Below are 26,444 nucleotides of genomic sequence, written 5' to 3'. Positions count from 1 at the left end.
ATATTAAAAATGATTCATTCCCTCTGAGTGAATGAATGAATGAATAATTTTTAATCTAATCTCAATTTGGAAATATTTTTTTCAAGAGGGAAATCATTTCGCATTAAGATTGAAATTTAAAAATGAATTAGGTCATGAACTGAATGAAAGTTACACTGAATGAAATCCTGAAGTTGTTGAAATTCAGCGGGCGAAAGTTTCTCCCATTTGAGCGTCATGTTTAGCCAGAGTCGAGAGACGAAGCTTCCGCATGACGTTCAACTTTCATCATCGTTTCAAATTTCCCATCAAGATCAACATCGGACAGACATCAAGACCAATATCCAACTCGAGCTAGTCTCCAAGACGCTGCTGCTATTCTTCACCGGACAACCACCATCGAAGAAACACCTCATGCTCCTGAAAAGAATAAGATACACAAAGACGTTAAAACCGTGAACTCTGTTGTACGCAGGAACCCATAAAAGACCCGAGAATAGCCATAAGATCATACGTTTTACTTGAATGACTAAATACCGGTTGCGAGGGAAACAGGCCTGAAATCACGACACTATATGTCACCTCTTTGACCGTTCTCACGTCTTATATGGGTTCTCGGGGGCTACCCACGGTAACCAAGTCCTTGATTTAAGCTTATAAGAGATGAGAGGCTGGTCACCTTAACGGAGGGAGGGGACCATAGCTTCTTGGGCATCTAGCAATAACCGAGATGGTCCCATAATCCCCAAAACTCAGAGGGAAAATTAAGAGACACACTGCTTACGGCCTGGGGGCCTTTCTGGAAAAGAGGGGCATTTCCCCACGAGTAGAAAGACAAAGGAAGAGAGGCTATACCCCCTTAAGCCCTCGAAAACACGAGAAAGATTTGTCGGGTGAAAATCCAATTGAGCAAAAGAGACCGGGGAAAGGGGACAACGTGCCTTCAAGGGGATCGTAGTGGTACCCACGGCCTACGACGAAGCCAATGGGGCGAAACCTCATCATCCGTTTCCTACCAACTGTGTTAGGGACCGAGGGGGAGGGGGGTGACAAACCAACCATCCAACTCTATCTCGCTCGTCCGCTCGTCTCTACCCTATCAAAAATACGTGCCAACAAAGCTTGATTAAATCGAAGACATCATCTGTTAAGCTATATCTGGTATCAGAGAACTTTTGATAACCTTAATACATTATCTACTTCTGAGAGAATGTTACTAAGATGTAGGGTCGGTTCAAGGAGATCCTTGGGTTTACTATTTGACAAATTTAGTCGTTCCCTCGAGTCCCTTTAACTACAAAGCGAGCTCCGTCGACCGCTAGCTTTTAAATATTGAAGAGCCGAGGCTTAGATAAATGAGATTTGGTATCATAATCATACAGGGTGTTTTCGATAAGTCTTCCTTAAACTAAAGGGTGTGTTCTTGGGGTCCAACTGAGTGGAAAGTGCATCAAAGAACAAAGGGTCTATACATTTAGTTACTTATAGATATGGGCTTCCTAACACTAATTGACCCCTAAAACAAAGGAAATAAAAGAACATGTGGTGTAATTAGCTTAACTTCGCCAGCGTACGCTTACTTCTACCCATTCTGCAAGATAAAAGTTCATGACTTATCAGACACACCCTGTATACTAACTTAACTTATAAAAGGGGTATATTTTCCGAGTAAAGAACACTCGAAATGGTACGGAAGAACGTTAATTTTTCTTTTCCCAAATTGCATTTCGGAAGTAACCAAAAATTAGGCTTAAAATTAAACCCAAGGGACTCGTACATCTCAGCTATATAAACTAAAAGAATTATATACGTTCGTACATTAACCCAGAATCTCTGAAATTCCCATGTTGTTCCAGAAACTATTTATGGCTGACACACAAAAAACCCAAATATTTCAACTTTGACCTTTAAGATCTTATAGATCACTTGATATGTAAGGGAGAAAATAATATAGATTTAAAAATATTTCAGAGGATATGGAAGGATAAAGACCCCAAAAGAGATGAGAGGGCTCATGAGAGCCGCTCCTTCTGAATTTAAAATTTTCTTTATTGAACAAAAAAGAATGAATAATAATAAAAATGAAGGATCCATGAATATAATAATACGAAAAAATATGAATAATTTTGTGAAAAAAATTATGAATCTATATCTAACGTAAAACACAGCCTAAATTAAAGATAATTACTTTTAATTATTGCTCCATTTTGGTATGTACCAGTCAAATATTGTAAGGTTTAATAAAAGAGAAAATCACCCTCCTTAAGCGGCTTAATGGTTAAATATAATCCATTGGAAAATGTTGCTTTTTCTACATCAATTTCGGTTCCATTCCAAGTCTTTCTCAAATACAATATATCAACAAAAGTCGAATCTCCTAGGGGCTTAAGCTTTATTTAAATAAATGAAGCTAATAAAGATAGAGAAAGGAAAGAGGGGGAGGGAATTGATTAAATACAGAAATTAATGTTCAGTGACCTCTGTAACCTTAAAGGGAGGGTGAAAAGGAAAATCAAGCGAATTCTTATCGATTCTTCTAAGACTGATTCTGGAAATGGCTCCGAATGGTTTTAAAATTCAAATTAGTTTCAGATTTCATAAATAATTTGGAATATGTGCCTCCAACCAATCGCGTAAGACCCTGCCTTCCTGTTAACAAAATACCATTGCAAGCTCTAGGTCCAATGAAATTTAGAGCGAGATTTTATAAAAATTGTTTAACAAATCGAGGCGCGATATATGAAGCGTGCCATTTGGAATTAATTTTCTTAAGAAGAAGGCTGGGTGTTACGCGATTGGTCGGAGGTGCAAATACCAAATTATATGATTTGAATTTTAAAAAATCATTCGGTGATATTTCTGATACAGATTGGGGGTTAAAAGTGGTAGAAGAATCGATTAAAAAGGTAACCCTCCCTTTAAATAGCCTGGAAATGAATAAACAAGGATTGTTTATTTTATATGAAGAATACCCGGGGTAATAAATAATAAAATATATAAAAATAAAATGATACGAAAAGATAAACAAGTAAATAAATGTAGGCATGCATGCAGATAGCGTCAGTTTTAAATTAAATTGGCCATTCTAGTGAGAGAGAGTTTATATTAAAAGATGGCTATCATGATTATTACTACCCCATCGCCACTGACGTCACTACAATGACGTTATCTCCAAGATGGAAAGATCGCCTTCATCCCAAAGCCAATAATCTATTCCAAACAATAAAGACAAAGGCTTACGCTTCATTCTTAATAGGGAACTTTTCGGGTGAGACGAGAGACTCTCCATCATATTCATCTCGGGCATCCCGTTGTTCGTGCCCGTGTTTACCGTAAGAGGAAGGAATTCACCCTTTTTATCCCCACCCAACCTAATATTTTTAGCTTAAGACAAAAGATGGGGAGAGCTCTCTTTAGTTTTTCATCATAAATGAAATTCTCTGAAATTTTCCTTGGCAGAATGTGGGTGGGACGACTCCGACGACGAGCACCTTTAGTCAACCTTTGGCCTCAACAGAATTAGGGTTAAAGGTACTCTTGTCAAGTAGGAGGAGAGCTTCGAAAATGCGCTCCATGGAATGGGGTCATATCAAACAAATAAGGGCATCTAGACGTAAGGAAGCTTTCGATATCACTGTGTTTAGGAAATTTATGAGCCTACTTTAGCTTCGTTGGAAGAAAAAACCCCCCATTCGATCGAATGGAGCTTCGAGTATATATGTTAACCGAAACTTTAAACCCTGAACGTAAGCATTTATTGATATTGAAATCGTCAAATACGGTTTCGTTGGATGAAAAACTCATTCGATCGAATGGAGCTTCGAGTATGTTAACCTAACCTAACTATAAGAATGGAATTAATACTCTAAGCCTTGAACGGAAGCATTTAGGCCTATTGATACAGAGGTATCTCAGTTGTGACGTCAGTTCTTACGTAAAACGTCACGGGTTTAGCTTTGGTAGTGCATGGGCGGTCATGTTTGATTTTAAGTTACCAAAAACAAACTTTTTTTAGAGCATGTCTCCAGTTTAACAATTAAAATATTCTATTGAATATACGATAGTGTCATACTTATGGAACGAACATATCTTATAAACTTATGCAGAAACGTATAAAGAGGGGGTCTACTTACCTACAAAAGAAGAAGTTAGATCCTAACAAAAATATTAATATGTAAAATTATGCCAAGCTTCGCTTTGGAACTACTACACCGTTCTGCGATAACACGACGTACTTCAAAGTTTTATACAGTTTGTTTGTTTACATAAAACATATCGTTACAACAAAAATTAAATAATACATAGTTAGTTTTCAGACTAAAAGGATTAATACCATTTACACCAGGAGGCAAGGATACTTGGTACTATACACTTTGTCCGCCAAGTAGCATGGACTCCCGCAGTGTAAATGGTATCAATCCTCCTTGTCTGAAAATTGTTTTGTATAATCAAACTCAGAACGGTGACACGGTGTAGCGGTTCATAAGCGAAGCTTGGCATATTTTTACATATTAACGTTTTTGCTTTGTTTAGATAAGCTAACGATATTAAATACTTTAGCTTTTAAAAAAAGCAAAGCTTACAATCGGGAACGATACCATTCATTACAAAACTTTGAACAACAGAAGCCATTAAAAGACCTGATTTTCGGGTATTATAAAAAATGCGAGGATCTGGAATTATACATACACATAGATCCGAGTTAGAGCCGCGAAGCGATAAAAATTCCGGTGCAGAAATAAAATTGACAATCTGAATTTGCAATATTAAACCCATATATTTATAATAAAATTATTACACTTGTAAGGGTTTTCAGTGTAGCAAACTACGGTTGGTCTTTTTGTTTTTTTTTGTTGGGAATATTTTCATGACATTTCTCGTCTGGAAAATATGGAGATATAATACGAGAGTGGAATTTTTCCATCAACTATAGTAAGTTACAGTACTAGAAAGGGGATATTTTATAAGGGACTCCTATGGAAGTTCCGATCCCTTTTAAGACTGTAACAGCGCGTGGAATAAACCACATTACGAGGAAAATCTAACTCGAGAAAACGTAACAAAAATATAAACAGTGTGGAAAAGATCAGATCAGTATTATGTAGAACTGCCGACGAAATAAATCTGTATGATAAACTACAGACCCTACGAAAAGGTAAAAAAATAAAAATTAAAAATTGTTATCTTATGTTTAATTTTTAAAATTTTGACCATCCAAATTTCATGGTTTTTAAGAAGAATGTATTTTTAGAAAATAAATTATTATTCATTCACCCAATTGACGCTTTGTCGGTTTCATTGTCACCCTATTTTAAATTCTAATAATTTTCGGAGACCCAATTTTCAATCGGCACTCCAAATTGAAGCTCTCTCTCCCAATCGTCGTCACCCAAATGACTTTCACCCAGTTGTCGCGTTACCCCTCTACAATTTTCAATAACGGTAAGCGTGATCCTTTCCATACTGTTTCATTATTCTCCGACTCAAAAACGTAATATGCAAATTTAGTTTTTATTTCTTGGAGATAAATTTATTTTGAAAGTAAAATTCATTCTTGATTCAAATGGGATTTAAAAGAAGTTCATGTTGCGCGTTCTTCGGGCAAAATAAAACGAGACTAAATTAAATATAGTTAAAAAATGAAAAGTAAATAAATAGAGAATAAAAAGGAAAAATTTTTAAGTGCTTTAAATTTACAAGGAACATAAATTAGTTTTATTCGCGAATTTTAAAGCGTTTTAAATAATTAGCTTATTTTGAATTAAATAAAATGAAGAGTTTGTACTTTTTAAGAAATCAAACTTAACAGGAATAAATTATAGATTTCTTCTGGGCCTTTCTGCTTGAATTAAAGGGGGGGAGCGAGGAGATTGTAGAAATCCTCAGCCCCTGACGTCACTCGGTTTTGCATTGCATCCAACTTTCTATTTAGTCTGCATTACTAAGCCTTTGACAGCGCCTCACCAGGCATCGCTTTACCTCGAATCTATGACCTACCTCACTCACTTCATGACAAGCTCCAGTTTCTAAGTTACCAGTGACAAACTTATGATGAACATATCTTATGAACTTATGCTATGTAGTCTATGTCCGCTTAAAAATTCCTGATGTTAAGTATAGATGCTATGCTAGAAAATGAGTTTAATACAATCTATTTTATGATTCTTATAACTAACAAGTTTGAATAACGTAATATAAAATTCAATTTAAAGTTAAATCTAACTTTCGGAATCTAGAGTCAATCTAAAAGTTTCATTTCCCGGAAATTTGGCCACAATGTTTCAGAGAAACTTTTCTCCAAAAGTAAAACACATTTCTATGAATATATTTAATACTCTCCCGAAAAAAAGCACAAAGCGAACTAACTTTATATAAACCCCGTTGATAACAAACAAGGACAAAAATTCGCGGTGGGGAATTCAACTCGAAACGAGCTAGGGTCTAGTATGTTATCAGAGTTTCGGCAGTTCCTCGGGCGTTCATTTTAAAACCCTTAATACAGAATTGAACAGGGGATAGAACGTGTTACTAATACTTTCTTCATCCTTCGCCTTTGGTTGTATTAATCTTTAAGACGTGAACGAAGGAGACCATCAAATAAGCGGATTAATATATTCCAGCGCGTGACAGGCTATCACTTGGAAATTGCTTCAAACATACTGTACAAAAAAAAGAAACTAGGCCTAACTCCTAAGAGAAGAGAAGGCAGACTGCAAAAGGGTAAACCAAGGCCCGAGTTAGGCTTAGAAGGCGCTAAAGTAGGCGTTTAAAGTGAAGGAAGTGTGTTTTATCACTCGGAAAGAGGAGGGTGGTGTTTCGGAAAAAAGAGAGAAGAAATCGTGAGACGTTTGCCAATGTTATATCAAGCCTTAAAGTTTAAAAAAATAAATAGCCTTCTTTTCTCTGACGTCATTCGTCTTCCCCCCCCCTCCCCCTGGGTTACCAAAAGGAATCCTTCCGGTCTTTTTAAAAGCGTTTTCTACATATATATATCGTATTTTCTCCGAATGTTCCACTCGATCGTACAGTCGTAGAATTTTAGCAATCATTTGTATTCCCAAAACCTTTCGGGGTCAAAATTGTTTGACCTTTCATCTTTCTCAGTTTGGCCGATATAGTTTATACCGATACGAACGTGAGTTGGACTACGAAATACCCAAATCATATCTTTTGATGATCATGCGCACAAGGGGTCTAGAGAAAACCATGCTTCAGGGTTGCCAATAATTTGTTATTAGTTAGAGCATCTCCTGCATGCAGGTTTGGAAACTGATTCATCACTGAATCGAACTGAATACTACAAACTTATCAGTATCTGTTGTAGATAACGGTTGATTTGCACTCTCAAATGACTGGCAACACTTGTTTACACACTATATATTGTGTGGCCGAATTTAATGTTAAAGTAAGTGATATAAAGTCACGTTTTTTGACACGTGTTTTTGGTCTATTTTTCTCGTGGAAAGATTTAATAAAGAAAGAAAAATGTGGCATACAAAAACGTCCTAAGGACACTTTCAGCCGAAAGAAAGGCCTTTTAAATCCAAGTGACAATAACGCTCTCCGTAACTTATTCTTAACCCTGTTAAATGAGTCGCGAGGTAAATAGGGAAAGGCTATAGCGTCTCATTAAGAGTGAGATATAGCGTGTGTAAGACACACCTCACGTCTGTAAATCCTTATTTAGGACACGTGACTTTAGTGTCCTAAACTCCTGGTATTAGCATAGACATCTAAAATAACACGATTCGGACAGTATACCAGTAAAGGGACAAATAAATAAAGGAAACAATAGATGCATAGATGACGATATCTATGTAGAGGCCTTTATTCCCTGTTGGCTATTAGCAGAATCCATCCAGGGTCTTGGTCCCGGGCTTCTGATTGGTCGGTTGCCCGGGACAACGAAACCCTTAGTCCTTGGCTGCTTTTAGGGCTAATGGAGTTGTTCACGATGGAATCCAATGAATAAAACATAGACATTAACTGATCTCATTGAGAGCTGTCTTGTCCCCATGTCCCGACGACTCTTTTTAAAAGGCACGGGCCCTCCCTTAAAGAGCCTAGCTGCTGAGTGATTGGTTTATCTCGAACCTTAACAAGTTGGGAAAACCAAAATAATACCTCTCCGAGTCGGGGAAAAGACTAGTATACGACTCAATAAAGAAATACTAGAGCAACATTTCTTCGCTTTGTTTTGTCTAACGAGGCTTAAGTCAATGAATAGTTTTCTCTACATTGTCAAAATATATAATCATCCGCTAATCCTAGGTTTCAAATCATTACTTTCAAAGAATATATAAGTTCTATGTTAAATTTTATTCTCTGATGCATATCACTAACCTGATAACGATTAGCCCATTCACTGATCTAATTGCTACCATGATGCTTTCTTCTATTATAATATCTAAATATGATTATTTAAACGTGTATTTAACTTTCGGCTCACTCTGAACCGTTAATGTCCCTTCATTACAGACACGATAATCAAAACCCAAAGTTTACTCCACCTCAGGTCTCAATTATTTACTCTTTGGTTCACTAAGCCTATTGCGGATCAAACTTGATATACCCGACAGAATCCAGGCCATAGATTTCTTCGTGAAATAACTAAACCAAGGATTATTCTATATACAGATGTAGTATAGCTTAAGTAATATATAAACAGAAATTTCAAATAATAATATTAAAAAACATCGTTGGAATATCAAAATGAAACAGAGCTTTAAAGCTACAAAAGTACTAAATGCATCGTAATTACGAAAAAGATTTCCACATATTCACTTTATATTATGGAAAAAGTGAATATTAAGGTTCTGTAGGATTTCTTAACACATCAAAACAAAGCGAACTGCTAACTCGGCGCACTAGTGTGACAACGGACAGACACACACAGACAAAAAAGTGGACTGCTTTTTAACTCTTTCCGTATTAATTTTGAATTGAGAAAAGAGATTATCTTAAATATTAAAATAAATATAATTAATATTTAATATTTTCTTCGTTAGTTGTTCGCCTTATTGAGCGTTACATCGTTTTAAAAAAGAATAATTAAACAACCTTGAGAGACTTGACTAATATTGACCTTTGAATTGAAGGATATGACTGTTGTTTCGCCTTACCCAAATAGGTAGTATATAAAGGATTCGAATCGCAGCTGTAGATAAGAACATCGCAATTGCGTGAACCTTGGAGGAAGACCCCTCCATTGGAAGGCTAGACGTTTCTCGTAACCCTAGCCGATCGCCGCGTATGTCTTAACCTTAAGGATGATGGTGGTGTTAGAAGCCAGGTGTACAGACTGGTGTCCACGTGGGATGGACAAAAACAAAGACCAGAAGATGGTGGTGTTAGAAGCCAGGTGTACAGACTGGTGTCCACGTGGGATGGACAAAAACAAAGACCAGAAGATGGTGGTGTTAGAAGCGAGGTGTACAGACTGGTGTCCATGTGGAATGGACATAAAGCAGATGACGGTGGTGATTAGAAGCCAGTAAGTACAGACTGGTGTCCATGTGGAATGGGCGAAAGACTAGAAGATGGTAGTGTTTAGAAGCCAGTAAGTTCAGACTGGTGTCCATGTGGGGTGGACAAATGAACAGAGTTGTTAGACAGGTAATGGAGTAATAGCCTGTAAGTGGAATACAATTTCTGGGACTGTAAATGCGGTCTGGAAATTGAATACACGTTTGCTCCGATTTGGAAACTGCGAACGCGGTCACGTGGGTGTAACAACGGACAGACAGACAGACGGACAGACAGACAGACACGTCGAAATTAGAACCTCTCCGTGACATACGTCACTCGGAGAGGTAAAAAGTAACAAAGCCCCTTTTTTTAAATGGACGTTACCAACATTTTAAGGCTTTTAAAAAGATATCTCATATTAAAGCCTCTTTTGAAATAAAAACCAGCTTATTTCAAATACCCTAATCTAATTTTGTACAAATTGGAAAAAGCCCGTTGTTTGAAAAAAAATGGTTAAGCCTTTGTTTTTGAATTTTTCTTCCATTTAAATTTGGCACGCTTTAACAAAAACAAATGATTAAAATCAAGTGATTTGCGAATACATAAATATCACTTCAATTTATAAATTTCGCGAGCTTTGACAACTGACAGGGAATGTCACGTGATTAGTGTCTATACCCTTTAACCTTTGCCTGGGCTATTTTAAGGTTTCAATCTTAAATTGAAAAGAGACTTGGTAACTATTTATTATTTATTTCCAGAATTCCGTGAATAGGGAGAAATAGGAAGTTTAAGTTTAATTTGAAAAAAAAGCTGAAAGTTTGGAAAATAAATTCAATAAAATGAAAGGAGAATCTGAACGATATTCGTTACAAAAATCAATCAAACCTACAACGAAGAGTTTAGACTAAACTTGTAGGTTATTACCATCGATACTGCTTCGGAGTTAAATTGAAATTAACGATGTAAAAGTTTAGCCTTAGGGGATTTACTAGCTGTCATCATACGGTCTCCATCATCAAAACACCCTCCTTTCTTTTCATGATCAGATTTAGTTGGCTTCCTCAAGCGGGAGTTTCCTCTCCTCATTATATAAGTTTATTTCAATCTAACTTTGCCACAAAACCAAAGGTATTGGTGAAGTCTGATTAATTTCGTCTTTGGAGTAAAATAAGGTTTGGTAGGAAGAACCGTAATCACTATGGGAATTCATGCTCGTATGATTTGATGCAAAGGAATAAATACTTCCGTCGCGTTTTGGGGGTTTAAAAGAGAAACCAACATCAAATAATCGGGCCTAAAATGAAGTGACATTTGAAACCTCAGTTCCAAAACTTCCCCGTTCGCTTCGTATAGCTCTAATAGTTAATAAAGTCAATATTGGCTTTAGAATCGTACACTTAAGCCTAATTTCAAAACCAATTTCTCAATGGATATTAGAAATATGTTAATACTAGCTGTTACCCTCGGCGTCGCTCGCGTGTAATAAGAACTTCCATTTTACTGATGACTAATATTTTTGTAGCACCCTAGGAGCGAAGGCACTCGGCGTTGCCCGTCAGCCCGTCGGGACATTTTTTATTACTTTTCATGCGGACATTATTCCATAAAGAAGGGTTTTTAAGTTTTTGGCCGCCATTTAAAAAGATGGCAACAAATCGAACCCAAAAGACCATTCAGCCCGTCTAAAGGTTAAAGGAAACCAGTGTACTAAGTATTTGCGAAATAGGTTGAAACGCCCGGACTTTTTTGCATAGAGAATATATTTTTACATTTCTGGGCGCCATTTTTTAAGATGGTGGCGGATTGGAAAAATCTTTCTTAGTACGCGCCTACTACTTATGAGTAACGTTCCTGCAAATTTTCAGCCTTCTAGGGCAAGCGGTTTGGGCTGGGCATTGATTATCAATCAGTCAGTTAGGACTTAGATTTATATAGATAACTGCGACTAGAAGGACGTACGGAAGAAGAGCAGAGGGTTGACCAATACCAACAGCAAATGCATATACAGGTTAATCTCGGATATATTTACACTCAACATTTTCTGATATCTATGGCAATCCCTTCAAATACCCATGAAAAATGTAAAATAGTATATCAAATTTCAGATGTTTCGATATAGTATGCGAAATTAGACATTTTCTATTAGTTTGATAATTCGCGAGCGTACAAGGAAGCTATTACTAATTCCTACAACTTAATTTTAACTAAAGCTATGTGGGGATTTTATTAAAACTCTCGCTAAATTAACACCCTTAACCTCGTGCACGGTAAAGTCAAAATTAACACGGAAAGGTTTAGTAACTCAGCCTCTCGCTTCCCCCCCTTTCCTCGAACTACGACGACGTCAGTAATTAATTATGTTAATTAATTTAGCATAATCTTTTGGAAAACTGAAAACTGCTCCCTCTGCATACAAGCTGGGGGTTGTCCCCCTGCTCTCTCTCTCTCTTACTCTCTTTTATTTTTAACGATGTTAGTCGTTCCGGGGAACTAGGGAATTAATGGCGCTAGTATATGGTACGGGGAAGATCATTAACAATCAGGGAAGCCAGTTCATGGCTTAACTGAGCGCGTATTCTGCACCGTCATACTAATATACTAAGCCTCGGTTTTGTTTTGATAAAAATTTAAATTTCCTAACGCTGATCTGATTAAAAAAAAGAGGGGATCAAATGTTCCATCTGTTAATTTTGTTTTTATATTTAGCTAACCCTAATTTACACAATAACAGTTAGGCTTAGCATCTGAGATTAAGCGTATTTTTAGCCGTCTATTTAACTTAAGCCTAAAATTAGGCCCTAACTATTTAAAGATGACCTTTTCGGACAGTTTTTTTGTTTTACAATCTTTAGAATATGAAAAGGAAAAAAAAAGACGTCTTCTTCGGTTTCAGGGACTATAAATAGAGAGTTAGGCTTAGCCTCTTAAAGGACATAAGGGTGTTGTTCGGGTAAATTTCAACTTTAACCTTTTGCAAAGAAAGATCTTATATAGAGTGGATATAATGTAATGTAAGAGGTCGAGACCGCCCCCAAACCGAAAAACCAATAAAATCCATATATTTTGGGGAAAAATAATGATCTAAGCTTATTTCTCTCAAATTCATCATTTTCAACACAAAAAGAAGCGATTTTTCACAAAATTCCACCCTTATACACGTATTATAGTCATTGAGCGCCTTGAAATGCAACAAAAATCACTAGAAAACTGTGTATTTTTGAGATTAGTCGGACTCACGTTACAATCCTGTACCCAATCACTCCCTTATCTTCTTATTCCCTTCTGATTAGCCTATACCTTCTCTCAAAACCTCACTGTCTTGCCCGCTAACTAGCTACAAGTTCTTCGCTACATCCGCTTGAATTTGTTGTAGCTATTGAGCGCCTTGGTTAGCTCCCAAAATCTTCTTTAATTAAAAAATTGGTGCAAATCAAGTTGCTCAAAGAATAGCACAGTTCCTAAATCCAAATTCTTACAATCAGATTGTGAAGAATAATTTCTAAAAAAGATGGAATTGGCAAAAGTGCACGAGGAAATTGCAGGATGGTTAAAATTTTAGGACACGCGGATATGTCTCTCGCGGGTGGGAAGCGCGAGAGCGGTTGAGATGGTGGAAGAGGATCCGACTAAGGCTTTCCCCTTAAAACGGTCGATAAGAGAGAAACACGTGCCTTTCTCTTCCAGAGAGAGAGAGAGAGAGCGTGGAGGGAGGAAAGGCATCTAGAAAATCCCAGAGTTTCTGACCAAAGCTGGCTCGCCGTCTTGCTACATTTGGAGCGCTCGCGAAAGGTCAGAGGTAACGGCAACGCCATTGGGGCGTCCCCAACTATTCCTAACCCGAAACCGGACACACTATCTGATATCTAAAGTAAGTTAGTAGAAACACGTGACGTCTTGATGGAATTGAACCATCCATCTTTCAAACAAAAGACAAAATATTTCTCTCCTTTCTGAACTAACAAATTACGAGCTAATTACAATGAACGAGTTAGATACAACAGCGCATGAATTTCACAAACAAAATTAATTTAATATTTTTCCAAGGTAAAGGAAAACCAAATTAATCCAGGGATGTTTTCGTATTTTTCCTTTAGTTTCAGGGTGGGTGGTAGTGGAGGAGTAGCTAGCTAAGTAAGTATTCGATTATTCCCTTTGGCTAATTACTCGGAGTTTTAACGAAAAGGGCTTGGAAGGTCCCTTAACGAGTGAGTAGTGCCTTAGCATACCCTTTTCAGTGCCGCTGTAACCTCGCTTTTAGTCAAGGTAGGGTTTGGGATTGCAGGGAAGCTCTACCCTTTGGGGAAATTGAGAGTGACGAGTTTTTGGTTGCATCCGCTGAGACAGAAGTAAATTAAAGTCGTCGCGTTTAGAAGTTATCAAGAAATTCAGGGTATGAAATTTCACCCACGATTTCAAAGACGAATTGTAACTTTTGGGAGTTTACTCACTTCTGTTGGGTTTTGGGGTTGGGGGAACGCATCGGGGAAAGATTCTCCAATTTCCTTATTACCAGCAAAAGGTGAAAGGGAAGGAATTCGAAACGTCCAAGGCCTAGCTACCTCGATCCCTGGGATGAGATATTTCGTCCGGGATCAAAGCCTCAAAACATTTTTATCCATCGGCACAAAAAATAAGTTCCAGTTGACAATTTTAGCCTGATTTCCTGGAAAGGTTTTGGACTTCTTTTCCGATAAATTCAGAGTGGAATTCAGTAACCATGACTTTTCTTCAAAGAACTCTGGTAATCTTCAGATGCGAGTAACTATAATGAACTCGGTAAATCCAAAGAGGACCAGTCGATAAGTAATTTTTAGAGACGAGGGAATATGCAGTGAGTTTAGGGGAATACATTTTTATCACCCTCCCTCGTGGTTACCTGTGAACAGCCCTGAAAGACCTTGATATACTACAATCCTAACCATCTATTGCTCCGGCATACCCTTTTTTGTATGGAAAAAACGCCTGTCCAGTTTTTCTGCCCCCTTTAGGATTTATAAGATCAATGTAAACCGCCTAACCATGGGCTAACCTTGGTCAAAATTGCTATATCATATCTCCAAATTCATAGCCGTTCTCCGGTTACCTAACCGGGCCTAACCGGGATAAGTAAAGTATATATTCCAACCGAACTCTAGGCAGCTGTAAACCATGGTTAAACAATTCAAGGCACCATCATATCGGATATTTTGGGAACCTCAACTTCCGGTTAGCAGCTAAGCCTAATGCGTACACTATCTGATAAATGGATGAGGACCTAGAGTCCCTTTTCTTGGGTGGGGGGACCCATGATATATAATATAGTCGTTGAAGTGTCCTATCCCAATTCCCTCCGCTAGTTTTTGGGGTGTCTTTTTTAGAAAGAGAAGCCATCGGGATATCTGACCCGTAAATCAGAAGCCAAAAACATCCGGTGTTGAGGTCTTGGACCATCAACCATAAACCAATTCTATTGGAAATTTTTCTAGCAGCCTTTCGGAAACATCGTTGCAAATAAGATGTTATGAAAATGAATGAATACTATTGGGAGCAAAAGGGAGCTATGCGTTACGTTAGAGTCGGTTTCAAAGGTTATATTGTCGCTAAGACTGTTTCTAAGAGATGTCTTGACCTATTCAATAATATATATTTAATTAACATCCAATGTCGGGAGTTTGGTGAAGTAAACCAAGCTATACTGTGCGATGAAGTTAGAGAGAGTGCGACACATGTCGGCCATCCTACTCAATAAGTGTATAGTAAGTACCCCGTGTCCGCCGAAGGTGACTTGACCCCACCACCCCTTAAGTCATCTCCCTTGTAAACACCGATGCTTTCCTGAGTCATGAATAATATCATCTTTGGAGTGAACCCTTTTGGGGAACAAATTTGAATTGAATCCCTTAATAACAATATTTCAGACCAATTATTTGAGATCAAAATGGTGTTTAACGTTGATTTGCTCATAAATATTTGTTGCAGTGGCGTCTTACATCATTGCAGGTTTCCGGGCACTGCTCCTGGGCCAGTGCCCATCATGCCCAATGGATATAACGGCGCTGTTTTATTTTAAACATAAACGAACAATTTCTCGTTGGATACTTTTGTAAAAGTAAAAGATTTTTCACAAATCGTATTGCATTGGATTATAAGATTCAACTCTCATATCCTATAGCATTATTTCTCCTTGTTTTCGTTTTCGTTTATTGACTTTGATATTTCAATTTGATTTTCGTAAATTTGATGAAAACCTGGAGTGGAGGAGAGAATCTGTTGATAGAAGCGACTTTAAAAAAGAACTCTACACATATCAATAAATTTAATAGAGAAGGTATAGATATACAATTTTGAAAATTCTACTAGTGCAGGGGTGGTGGCAAAATCAAAATTCGAAGGCCGATAGTGACGTCAAAAACTAAATTGGGTTGAAAGAAGACCCATTCACACTACCCAATTTTCCGTTTGAGTATACCAATGAGATTACGTTTTTTTCCAGCACAGATTGTAAGGCGCGAACCGGACTTGATAGAGAAAGTGAGATAGAGCTAGGATGTAGACCATTTGTAGAGTGTCTATCGGGCGTGGGCGTAAAGGAGAAAAATTTACGACGTCACCATCCTGCTGAGTTTATTAGATAGGAACGAAAACGTACACCGCAAAAAAAAGCAGATTCGATTGGTCAAGAGAAGATATATATAGGAACGTATAGGGAAAATTTCGTTAAAGGTGCAACTGCATGCATGCCCCTATCTGTTTATAACACTGATAGCTCGGATAACTTGCAAACTGAAGCCTTACTAACTTTAGGAGTATTACGACTTTTGATTTGACTTCGGAAATCAGTACATTTCGCCTGACAAAGGCTACAAACAGGCGCTCATCTACTGCATCATGGGCTACTGTTTAAATATTATATTCTAGCAAGAAGCGATATCTAGTTTATTAGGGAGAAGGTATATTCGCCACATTTCTAGCTTTATCTCCAGTCCAAACGTATAGTAGGTCCGGAGTTAATTCCCGCCTCTAAATTACAACCAGCATCTCATTGGTTCTTGAGAACTCTCGTCAGCGCGATGCGAATGACGAAAATTACGTATTTTCCGACTGAGGAGAGCGTAGCGAAATAGCCCGGCCTCCTTTTAAGTCCTCCCTTGTATTTTGAAAGGGGGACTGGAACTATGGCGCGCGAATACTTAGGCATCTTATACCTTCTTCCTAATAAACTAGATATCACTTCTTGATTCTAGCCAAGCTTCCCAGTGTTGCCCTGGTGTTTTGAGGGTCTGGTAACAGGGAAATGATTACCGTTTATATGTAGACCGTGTAAAATATCAGCATAATCCCCTTAATTTTCCCAGACTTATCAGAATTACCTTTAATAGTTAATAATATTAAAATCAGTAATAATTAATAATGCAGAACTTTCGAATATATTATACAAACAAAGGTCGATGGAAAAAAACTGGTGTGCAAAATCATGCAGTATATAGAAATAAGTCGAGTATAACAGAATTGCCTTTTTCCATCGTTTCGTTTGATAAGCTATATCACGCTTTTTCCCCCCATGCAGTTATCTTTCGTCAGAGATCTGTTTCAGCATATAGTATCTTCTGTATTGGCGTCACTTATGGGTAACCATAACAACAACGTATCCTCCCGTCTTCGCTTGATCAAATATACATCAAAATCAACCGGAAACCAGCGTTAGAAAAGTGGAAGAGTCTTCCTTGCCCTCCCTTCTTTGTCATATCGGTAAACATACGTCAAAGGCGAAACTATAGTATAGAATCAAAAGTTTATAAGATATGTACCATAAGTATGACACTTACTATACTTCGTAATGCTAGAGACATACTGAGAGCTATTCGAGATGGACAAGCAAGAATTGAAGTCCTACACTCGGTTAGTTTTGCAGTCCATCTTCCTATTTAGTCTGTACTATAGCTTTAGACAGCGCCTCATCAGGCGTCGCTTTACCCCGAATCTATGACCTACCTCCCTCACTTCATGACAAGCTCCAGTTTGTAACCAGTGACAAACTTATGGCCAACATATCTTATGAACTTATGATATAGAACCTATTCCCAAAAGTTACGGCAGACATATCCTTTTTAACATCATCGAATATAGATAGATTTCACTTCTCCCCCACTTGAACTGTCTACTTGTCGCGGCCTACTTCCGGTGGTTGCGTTCGTTTAAACTTTGAACACCTTCGGGCGCAATTTTCAATTATTTGTTAGGGCCGGGTTAGACAAGAATCCTTTCTACTTCCTCGATTTCGTTGCAAAATGCCACTTAACCTCTTGATCAATGTTGAATAAATGGAATCAGTGTTTATTATTTTAATCACGATTTCAATTAATCGACGACCTAGTCACGGTCTAATCAAGTTTTACTGGGTTTAATTATGATCTTGTCTCGATCCTAATTTGGTCTAATCGTGGTTTTCCCGCCACCATGGTTTAATTTAGACATGCATGGTTTAATCTGGAATTTAACCGCTTTAACCTTGACTTTTCATCGTTTAATCATACTTTAACAACGATTTGATCCTAGTTTAAGCACGACTTCATCAGTTTAATCACACTTTAACCACAGTTTAATCACACTTTAACCACAGTTTAATCATAGTTTAACCATGATTTAATTAATTTAATCATAGTTTCACAACGACTTGATCAATTATCATAGATTAACCACGATGTAATCAGCTTATCCATGGCCATTTTAATCCCAATTTCATTTAATTTAATAGGTTCTAATCATGATTTAAGCATGCTACTACTGGACGTACAGCGAAATTCACTCGCTGTAGAAAAAAGCAGCAAGCAAAGAAATAATAGGAAAGTAGTTGAGAAGGTCATGAGTTACAAAAACAAATATATATTTTTATCAAAGCGTTCAGATTGAGTGAATTAATAGATTGACGTCATCAAAGGGGGGAAAGGGATGAAATGGGATGGTAGGGTAAATGGTTATATCTAGGCCGAGAGGAAACTCTTAATAAATAGACATAAAATAACGGAGCATCAACTTTGGATGTCCATTTTAATTGAAACAGATACAAAATGACGTCCCAATATACGGCAACCCTTAACAGTTAGTCTCAGCGGCATCCTTTACATTATCTTTAATAATATCCAACATCAGAAGTAAGATAACAACTGATAAGTGCGCACGAGGCAACCCTTTTGCTCCTAGAACCTTTTGACGAAATGCATTTTCAAATGCTCTCGGATAAATTGGAGCAACATTAAGAAAAACGGCTACACAAGAAATGGCTTAGAGATGGCAATCATCTGACCCCCATACTGAAACTAACCTAACCCTAACGTAACCTTAATACAATGGGAGTTCAGGTTGACGTCTAGGGTGTGATAACTAAATACTTGAAGTGGAAAAAAACACCCCGACTTTTAAAAACAATTTTTTTTTTCACTCTCTCTCTATCCATTAAGTTGTCTTTAGCTCGCTATCGAAAAGGATATTAAGAAGGGCCTGTCATTCATTAGTGGATGAATTTAATGTTAGGCCTCTGTCCCTAAAAAAAGAAGAAAAAAACCTGTCCTAAACCAACATGGCTAGCTATCTTCCGGAGTAGCCTTGCCTCGCTGCAAATCAAACTTTTCCCGCGAGATAGAGGAAAAAGGCGGGAGAGATCGGGAAAGGATTGGTTGCCCTTAGCAACCGCAAAAACTATCGGGAGACAAGCTCCAGCTTGCTATAGTATAGACGACCTCGTTTTTATCTCATCACTAAATTGCTAGAGATGAAGATGATGAAAATTGAGATGCCCCACCCCCTTACCACCATTACTTACCCCTTCCTCCGCTTTCCCTTCAGCAAATTATTTCTAAATGAAAATATTAATTTTTTTATTAGGATTTCTTTTTTTACGTCTGTTTTTTTTTAAGGTAATTCATAACTTAAATGTTGTTTGATCGTACGGTGATTCGTAAGAACGACGTAATCTTATTTGAAGAGGTAGAAATTAAGTCTGTTTCGTTACATTTAAATAGGAATTAATTAACTACAGGTGTATTATGAGGAATTATCTCTAAGCCTATTTTATTTCAAATATATTGATTAACGAGTGTAATGGGAAAATTTTGAAATAAAGAAACGTGTTTAATCGTATGGCAATTCGTTAGAATGACGTAATTTTACTTGAAAAGGTACTACAAATTTAAATCGGAATTAACTAACTTAAGGTAAATTATCTCTAAGCCTATTTTATTTCAAATATATTGATTAACGAGTGTAATGGGAAAATTTTGAAATAACGAAGCGACGTAGATGTTCCGGCCTTTCGCAACCTTTTTAAGGAGTGTCTCTACTCTATATAAGTGTACAGTACATTTCCTCGCAATCTATCCGGTAGTCTTTTATTCTTTATTGTCTGTCGTACATTTAACAACCTTCGCAAACGTGCAATTTAAACCTGGAAATAAGTGGAAAAGGATACGAGTATAATCCCCGCCTTTAATAGAGCAGTCAAGTGACAAGGTAATTTCCCAAGTGGGTGTCACATCGATGATATCAGACATATTAAGAATTCCACACAAAGACTTACGACTGTACCACTACCTTATTACCTAAAAATCTAGAATTAAACGTTTAGTAAGCGCTTAAAAATTTTGCGGTGATGCTAATGACACGATTATGCTAATTATCTTTACCCTACCGTCATTAAATCAACTTTATTTTAACCTATTACTATACAAAGAATCCATTTAAAGCACCTGACATCAGAAAAACCATACAAATTTATGCAAATTATTAGAAGTAAATAATACCTAACCTTTCGTATTGATTTATTTTTAAATTATGGACTTCTATAATGTCTCGAAATGGTTGTGGGCGTGGGAAGACGATCCAAGAATAACTTAAGCCTAAATTGAAAAGATCCCTTCGGGAATAGAAGTGAAACACGTGGGAAATATTGAAATTTTGGTTATTTTTAACATGAATCTGTGTAGGAAATTCGTAGGAAATTAATTACGATAGCAAATTTGAGAGCTAGGGTTCGTTGTCGATTTTCGGGTGCGTATCTGACACCTAATCTATTGGAAAAAGGAACTTTTTGGGGGAAAGAATATCCCTGAATCTCTTTTGGGGAAGTTTCTATGGTTACGTGTATGTTCTAACGATTTTCAATACGAAGGAATTAAGACATATCACACATTTTATAAATAATACGTATCTCTTTGCTACTGCCTTTCACGCTCTTTTTGTCTTAAGTCGTGGGAAAAACGTCGTACACCTATAAAGGTCACTTGTAATTTTGGCAGTGTAAAGACAAAAGGGTGTTGGTTGGCTATTGTGAAATACTAGTGGTGTAGATCCATAAATAAGTACCAAAATCAGAGTAATACTCCAGTTTGCAATTTGGAAACGTAATAGCTATTTTTCACTTCAGTTTCTCTACTTTTATACGTCACTTTATCAACGATTATTTATGGTGAAACTAAGGAGACAAACTCCGCCATTAACAGGTAGATCTGAAGAGTGATTTGGGTATATCTGAAAAGTGATTTGGGGTATATCTGAAGAGAGATTTGGGTGATAGACCCGAAAAGTCATTTTGGGGGTAGATCCAAATATTTCTGACACAATAGATAGTTTTCACACATGGAGTATTCATACCATTTACACCAGGAAGCCAGGCTATCTGGAGGACAACAGCAGACGGGTTTTTGTCCTCCAGATAGCCCGGCCTCCTGGACTCCTGGTGTAAATGGTATGAATACTACATGTGTGAAAACTATCTTGATCTCAATTTTGATATTGTTTTTTGTTGTTTTCAACTTTAACCCTAAGCATGTATAATTTTTCTTACAAATTTCTTCGCTCCCATAGCCACCACCACTCCTGGGTGGAATGATTTCTTGACGTCAAAACATTCTCCCTATCACCACCCTTCCCATTTCAGCAATAGGGTGTGTGTGTGTGTTTGGGGACGAGATCGACCTCTTATCACTCTAGGCGTACCAGAGAATCTAGAGTGATTCCAAAAATAGAAAAAAACCACTTTTGATTTTGTTCTTTTTTCCCTTTCAGCTAGTTTGAGGCAATTCTTTTTCCGACCCTCCCTTGCCTTGTTTTGAAAAGCTTTAACCAAAGTAAGCGAGACTGGACCCTAAAATGACCGACATTAAGTGAAACATATCGCCTCTCATCTGGAATGCCAAAAGTGGTTAAAACAAAAAATGATCCATTCTCCCTCAAGAGTTTCTTTAGTTTTTTAATTAAATTTGTTTAAGAAAGGATTGATTGTTTAATGTGTAGATTTATTAGCTACTTTAGCCTTAAAATATCTATACTTAAATAAACAGGGTCTATAACAACTTTTGAGAAACTAATTTCATAGTTAATAACTTATTTATCTGGTTCATGTTTATATGAAATCCACTACTAAACAATATTGATCGTAAACCAGATTTTGGATTAAAGTTAGTCAACATATTTACTATATACAGGGTGATAAATTAAGGGGGATGTTCTTTGGGAAATCAATTTTGAGTCGAAAATGTTCTGTGACATATTGCCGTCCGGGCCACTGTTTTCAAGTTATAGGGGAAAGTGCCCATCGCCCCCCGTATATGTCTGGTTTCCAGCTCCCTTTAAAACATCCGCGCAACGCCGGGAAGCTTAACTCTTTCATATTAATTAAAAAGAGTTGAATTAACTGGAAGATGCGTTAACTACTTTAAATTTAATTTCGTTATCTTTATTCTACGCACGTAGTGGTCTACTTAAATGTATTGCTATTATTATTATTATTGTGTTAAAGAAATATGGGATGGTTACGTAACCTTGTGGCAGTCAAAATGCCAAAGCGGTCTTTTAAAAATAGAATCTCATCTTGAAAAGCTTTCAAAGAAACGAAGAGGAGGAGTAGAAGGGGGTAGAATCATCGAGATGAAGAAAGGAACATAAAAGAAAAACCGCCAGACCAAGTCTCCGTTTTCAATGAATTAAAATACACTCCCTCGTTATTTTAGCCCTTAACAATGCTTTCGTAAAAACCACTCCAGCCCCTTCAAGAAACGCTAATTCGGGAACCATTTAAGCCTATTTCCTAAACCTAAATATTCTAAAGTAATTACCACTACAGATTTCTACGGAACGTAACCCTACTTTAATTCGTACGTAATTTCAATATCACGACCTTTGACCTTATAGCTAAGCCTAATTATTCCCTACACAGCGCTTAAATTTTTTTATTCCTCTTACGTAATTAAAATATTAAATTTCGTGACCTCTGACCTTACACAAATGTTACCACTCGAAAATAAATAAAATAGATTTCTTATAAAAATCTGTCTTACGTTTAAGATATTCTTGAAGATTTTCGTCTTGGTTGTTGTTGCGTTCTTCGTTGTCTAATTAGGCTTTCGTTAATTATTCGCGATGATCTCTGATGGTTATAAAAGGTCTATTTCATGATATATACGCGCCAATTATAACCGAATATTATTAAATAAGATTTTTTTAATCGAATACCGAACCTCGCGCAAGAGATGAAACGTTTAAAATTCCCGAACGTTACGCGTACGAACTCTCCAACAAGCTTCCGGCTGACTGACTGACAGAGAAAATTCATCCTGAGCCTCCGAAGCGAGTTATTCTCCGATAAGGGTCTCTCGCTCTTGACGTCATCCGCTCCCAGTATCCGCTATTCGCGCCATCCTATTACCGAAACCTAAGATCTCACGAGATTTTACCACTGAAATATCACATGGTTTTGAATAAAAAAATAAAAATACTTTTTTCAAATTAGGCTTAACTTAAGCCCGATTAAAAAAACTGACCATAAGTTAAAAATGTTTTAATGAAACAAACTGAGGGTTACTATATTTACAATCGTTTTTTATATAGATTTTCTCTAAGGGTGAAAAACAACCAACTTAAAAACAACAAATATTTATAAAAAAACAAATAAACATTTATAAGCCTAATAAGATTTTGATACGACTTAACGTACAAGTGGATGAGTTATGTCCAAAACATGATGTTCCCTCCCCTCCATTTCCCGCGATCCCTGGACAATAAAATCTAAACAAAATGGACAATGGTCAACGGTCAACTAATCCGACGTCGCGCTTGAGACTACTACATGATTAAATTAATTTACTTATTTAAATAACTATTTAATTAGAAGTTGCTACGGGATCATTCTATTCTTTCGTAGTCCTCCCGATTCGCCTTCTGTTTTTCCTGGTCAGCTTTGTCCACTTCTGACCGGTTGTAAGTCTCTTTAGTAAACAGCGCCAATAACATACCCACTATCGTGCACGCGATTAGACAATAGTTCATCCAGCTGACGCCTACAACGTGATTAAATACTTAAACACCTTGTACTTGATAAGCCAAATATCCGGTTTCACTTACCTATCCCCGGAACTAGAAAGACGGCCAAAAAGGCCGATCCAATGATGTTGTAAATGGTTTGAAGGATGGTCCCGACAACCCCTTCTTGCAAGGGGTAAGCCACTTCGACGCATAGTTCCATGTAAAGAGGGGAACCCGAAAACGCCATGACTCCCGCCACAATAACGGCCGGATATAACCTATTCATGGTTGGTTGGATCACTTTGGTAAACAGGAGAGTATACCAAGTAAAATTTGCGCATCCAATCACCCAAGATATCACAAGAACCGCTTTGATTTTACCACCAAGTAAATCAACAATTCTAACGGTTTAAAACGAAACATTAAGGACAACTCCCTAGACGGAAGTACTTATATTCATAATTACCTGCCCATTATTAACGACACGACACCACCAGTCAAAATACTTACTGTTCCCATCATCCCGGTTTGCGCCTGAGGATTGATACAATTTATAGACTACAAGTCAGTCCACGAGACCGAATCCGCGTTAAATACCTGAGAAATTCCAAATGGTTCCAAAGCGGGACCCAACATGGTTAACCAATTGGTACAAACGGCGTTAGTAATGGCGAAACCCATACTAATTATCCAGAAATTCTTATTTCTAAATAAACTAGATAATGTGGGTCCGAGTTTGATTCTTTCCAGGGACGCTGAGGCAGTTGGAGGTAGAGGAGGTTGCTTAGGAAAGTAGGCTAGGGTACACAACATTAGGAACATGGCCAAACCGCATTCTAAAAGTCAAGTAATTGTTTAAGTACTTGTTAACAATATCCTCAAAATATAAACATACCGCAATAAGTTAAGAACATGATTTCATTTCTTTGGTTTTCAACGTGTTCTTGATGGATAACGGTCAAGTTATGGCAACTGAGGCTGGTGGTCAAGAATTATATGTATATAAGATTCCAGGTGTTCCAGGAAGCTGTCCAATCATTTACCTGGTTATATTGCAAGCTGGTATTGGATGATGCTCCACAAATACAGGGCATATGAAATAACCAAACGCAATTCCCATGACGTTAGACAAGGTCATAATCGAAGTGGCCGTTGTCCTTTGATGTGACGGAAACCAAACAGAGGACAACTGGACAGTAGCTCCGCAAAAAACGATTCCAGAGACACCATTCAGGAACTGACCAACGTGAATCAGTCTTTGAACGAAAAAAACAAACGCGTTTAGGCTTAGGTCATCTTTTATGAATCTTTATTAGAAAATACTTACGGCGTACCGTATGGCGGATGTGACGTAACACATTTAAGGGCCGTCCCGATGAACATTAGAACGGCTGAGAAGACCGTGGCCAGTCTTAAACCTTTACGATCAAGTATCCAGCAGATGGGTAGAACCATGAAGATGAAAGGAATGTTCCCCCAATCGGCCATCAAAGCTATGGTCGTATCTGACCAACCAAAGACATCCTTGGCTGAACTGGACACCGAACTGTACGTAATCCATATCCAAGATTGAGAGAATGAAAGTAAAGAAAACACTAAAAGAATCCACCATCTTCTGGTGTAAACCTATAACGAAAATAATTTTTTTAAATTGAACACATCGGAAGTAGATTAAATAGAAGTATAAGGTCATAAACTTATGATAGAAGTTACCTTTAGAGCTGGAGGTAAATCGGCGTAGGACGTTCTATTACTGGAATAGACCAGTTTCTCCGGATCCAGATAAGGTGATAAGAGATCAGGGGATGATGGTATATCGCTCACGTTCCCAGATGAGACAAACGACGATCCACCTGCGTGTTGATAACGTGATAGATTAAATTTTTTTAAACCCTGAGATAAAATTTTCATGATGTCTTCAAAGATATAAAATAACAATGAATGCGTCTAATCCTAAATCCTGCAATATTTCACCATAGATCCTCGGGACTTTACAACTACAATTACGACACAAAAAACTCAAGGCAAAATAACAATACATCCTAGCTTCGTCCACGCTACACACTTAATATGAATAATATAATAAAAAATTGCTTATACAGCTGTCTCTAATTTAGTTAATGTCCCCGAGTATTTGTCAGTAAATATTTATTATTAAAAATATTTTACCTGAATTTCTCCGGCTTCTAGATACGTCCGAAATCGGTGATAACAAAGGGGCTGTTTCTCCGCTTTCATCTAAACTATCCTTATCCTTATTGGGTGCCATTACGAATGACGTCACGGTAATTAAGTAACGAAAGTAATTAGACGGTATTCAACGACCTCAACGAAGGATTCGTTCCACCCTAAACCGTTTAAACATCCATTTCTTTTGACAATGTTTTGATTTAGGAACTCTCTGTGTTGGGAAAATGAAAATTACGGCTTACTATTTTATTTTTTTAAGGTAGAGGTAATACTTCGAGGACAAAGCAATTCATTCAACCGTTTACATTCGAATCTAACGCGAAAATGCCAGTTGTGTTCCGGCGGGAAACAACATTTCAAAAATGAAAAAAAAAAACTACTCATTCAAAACTCCGATGAAACTTTTTTTTCCTAATAAATGCTCAATAAGCATTGCAATAAAAAAATGGAAAGCACGTGGAGAGGTTTTAAACGAGGGGTATGACATTTAATAGTTCCCTCAAGATATCGTTATATTTTGTATACCTTAT

At 37.3% G+C, this 26,444-nt stretch overlaps 2 protein-coding genes across 6 annotated transcripts in view; both read right to left on the bottom strand.

The window, feature by feature from the left end:
- The window catches only part of Dgk (diacyl glycerol kinase 1), a 34,930-nt gene extending 11,925 nt beyond the window's left edge, over positions 1-23,005 (bottom strand). For all 3 annotated transcript variants that reach the window (XM_089847523.1, XM_089847524.1, XM_089847525.1), the window contains exons 1-2: positions 22,761-23,005; positions 155-399 (exon numbers count right to left, since the gene is read on the bottom strand). In XM_089847523.1, the coding sequence (XP_089703649.1) occupies positions 155-218 (64 nt within the window). In that variant the 5' untranslated portion in view covers positions 219-399; positions 22,761-23,005. The remainder of the gene's footprint in view (positions 1-154; positions 400-22,760) is intronic.
- Positions 23,006-23,245: 240 nt separating this feature from the next.
- On the bottom strand, positions 23,246-26,265 carry LOC149650855 (solute carrier family 49 member 4-like). Of its 3 annotated transcripts, none has more exons than XM_089847510.1 (10): positions 26,157-26,258; positions 25,894-26,072; positions 25,438-25,577; positions 25,052-25,350; positions 24,768-24,980; positions 24,620-24,702; positions 24,322-24,560; positions 24,191-24,258; positions 23,824-24,125; positions 23,246-23,759 (listed from the first exon to the last, which is right to left on the bottom strand). In XM_089847510.1, the coding sequence occupies exons 2-10, from the start codon at positions 25,991-25,993 to the stop codon at positions 23,605-23,607; spliced, it is 1,599 nt and encodes a 532-aa protein (XP_089703636.1). In that variant the 5' UTR covers positions 25,994-26,072; positions 26,157-26,258; the 3' UTR covers positions 23,246-23,604. The 3 variants fall into 3 exon arrangements, with proteins under 3 accessions (XP_089703636.1, XP_089703635.1, XP_089703634.1); XM_089847509.1 differs by having other exon boundaries at positions 25,894-26,125; positions 26,187-26,238; XM_089847508.1 differs by having other exon boundaries at positions 25,894-26,265.
- Positions 26,266-26,444: the final 179 nt, after the last annotated feature.

The sequence above is a fragment of the Phalangium opilio genome, unplaced genomic scaffold, assembly GCF_054372755.1.
Source record: "Phalangium opilio isolate 3A_F unplaced genomic scaffold, DU_Popi_V2 ptg000082l_1, whole genome shotgun sequence".
Lineage (NCBI taxonomy): Eukaryota > Metazoa > Arthropoda > Arachnida > Opiliones > Phalangiidae > Phalangium > Phalangium opilio.
This window is presented reverse-complemented; position numbering and strand designations above follow the sequence as displayed.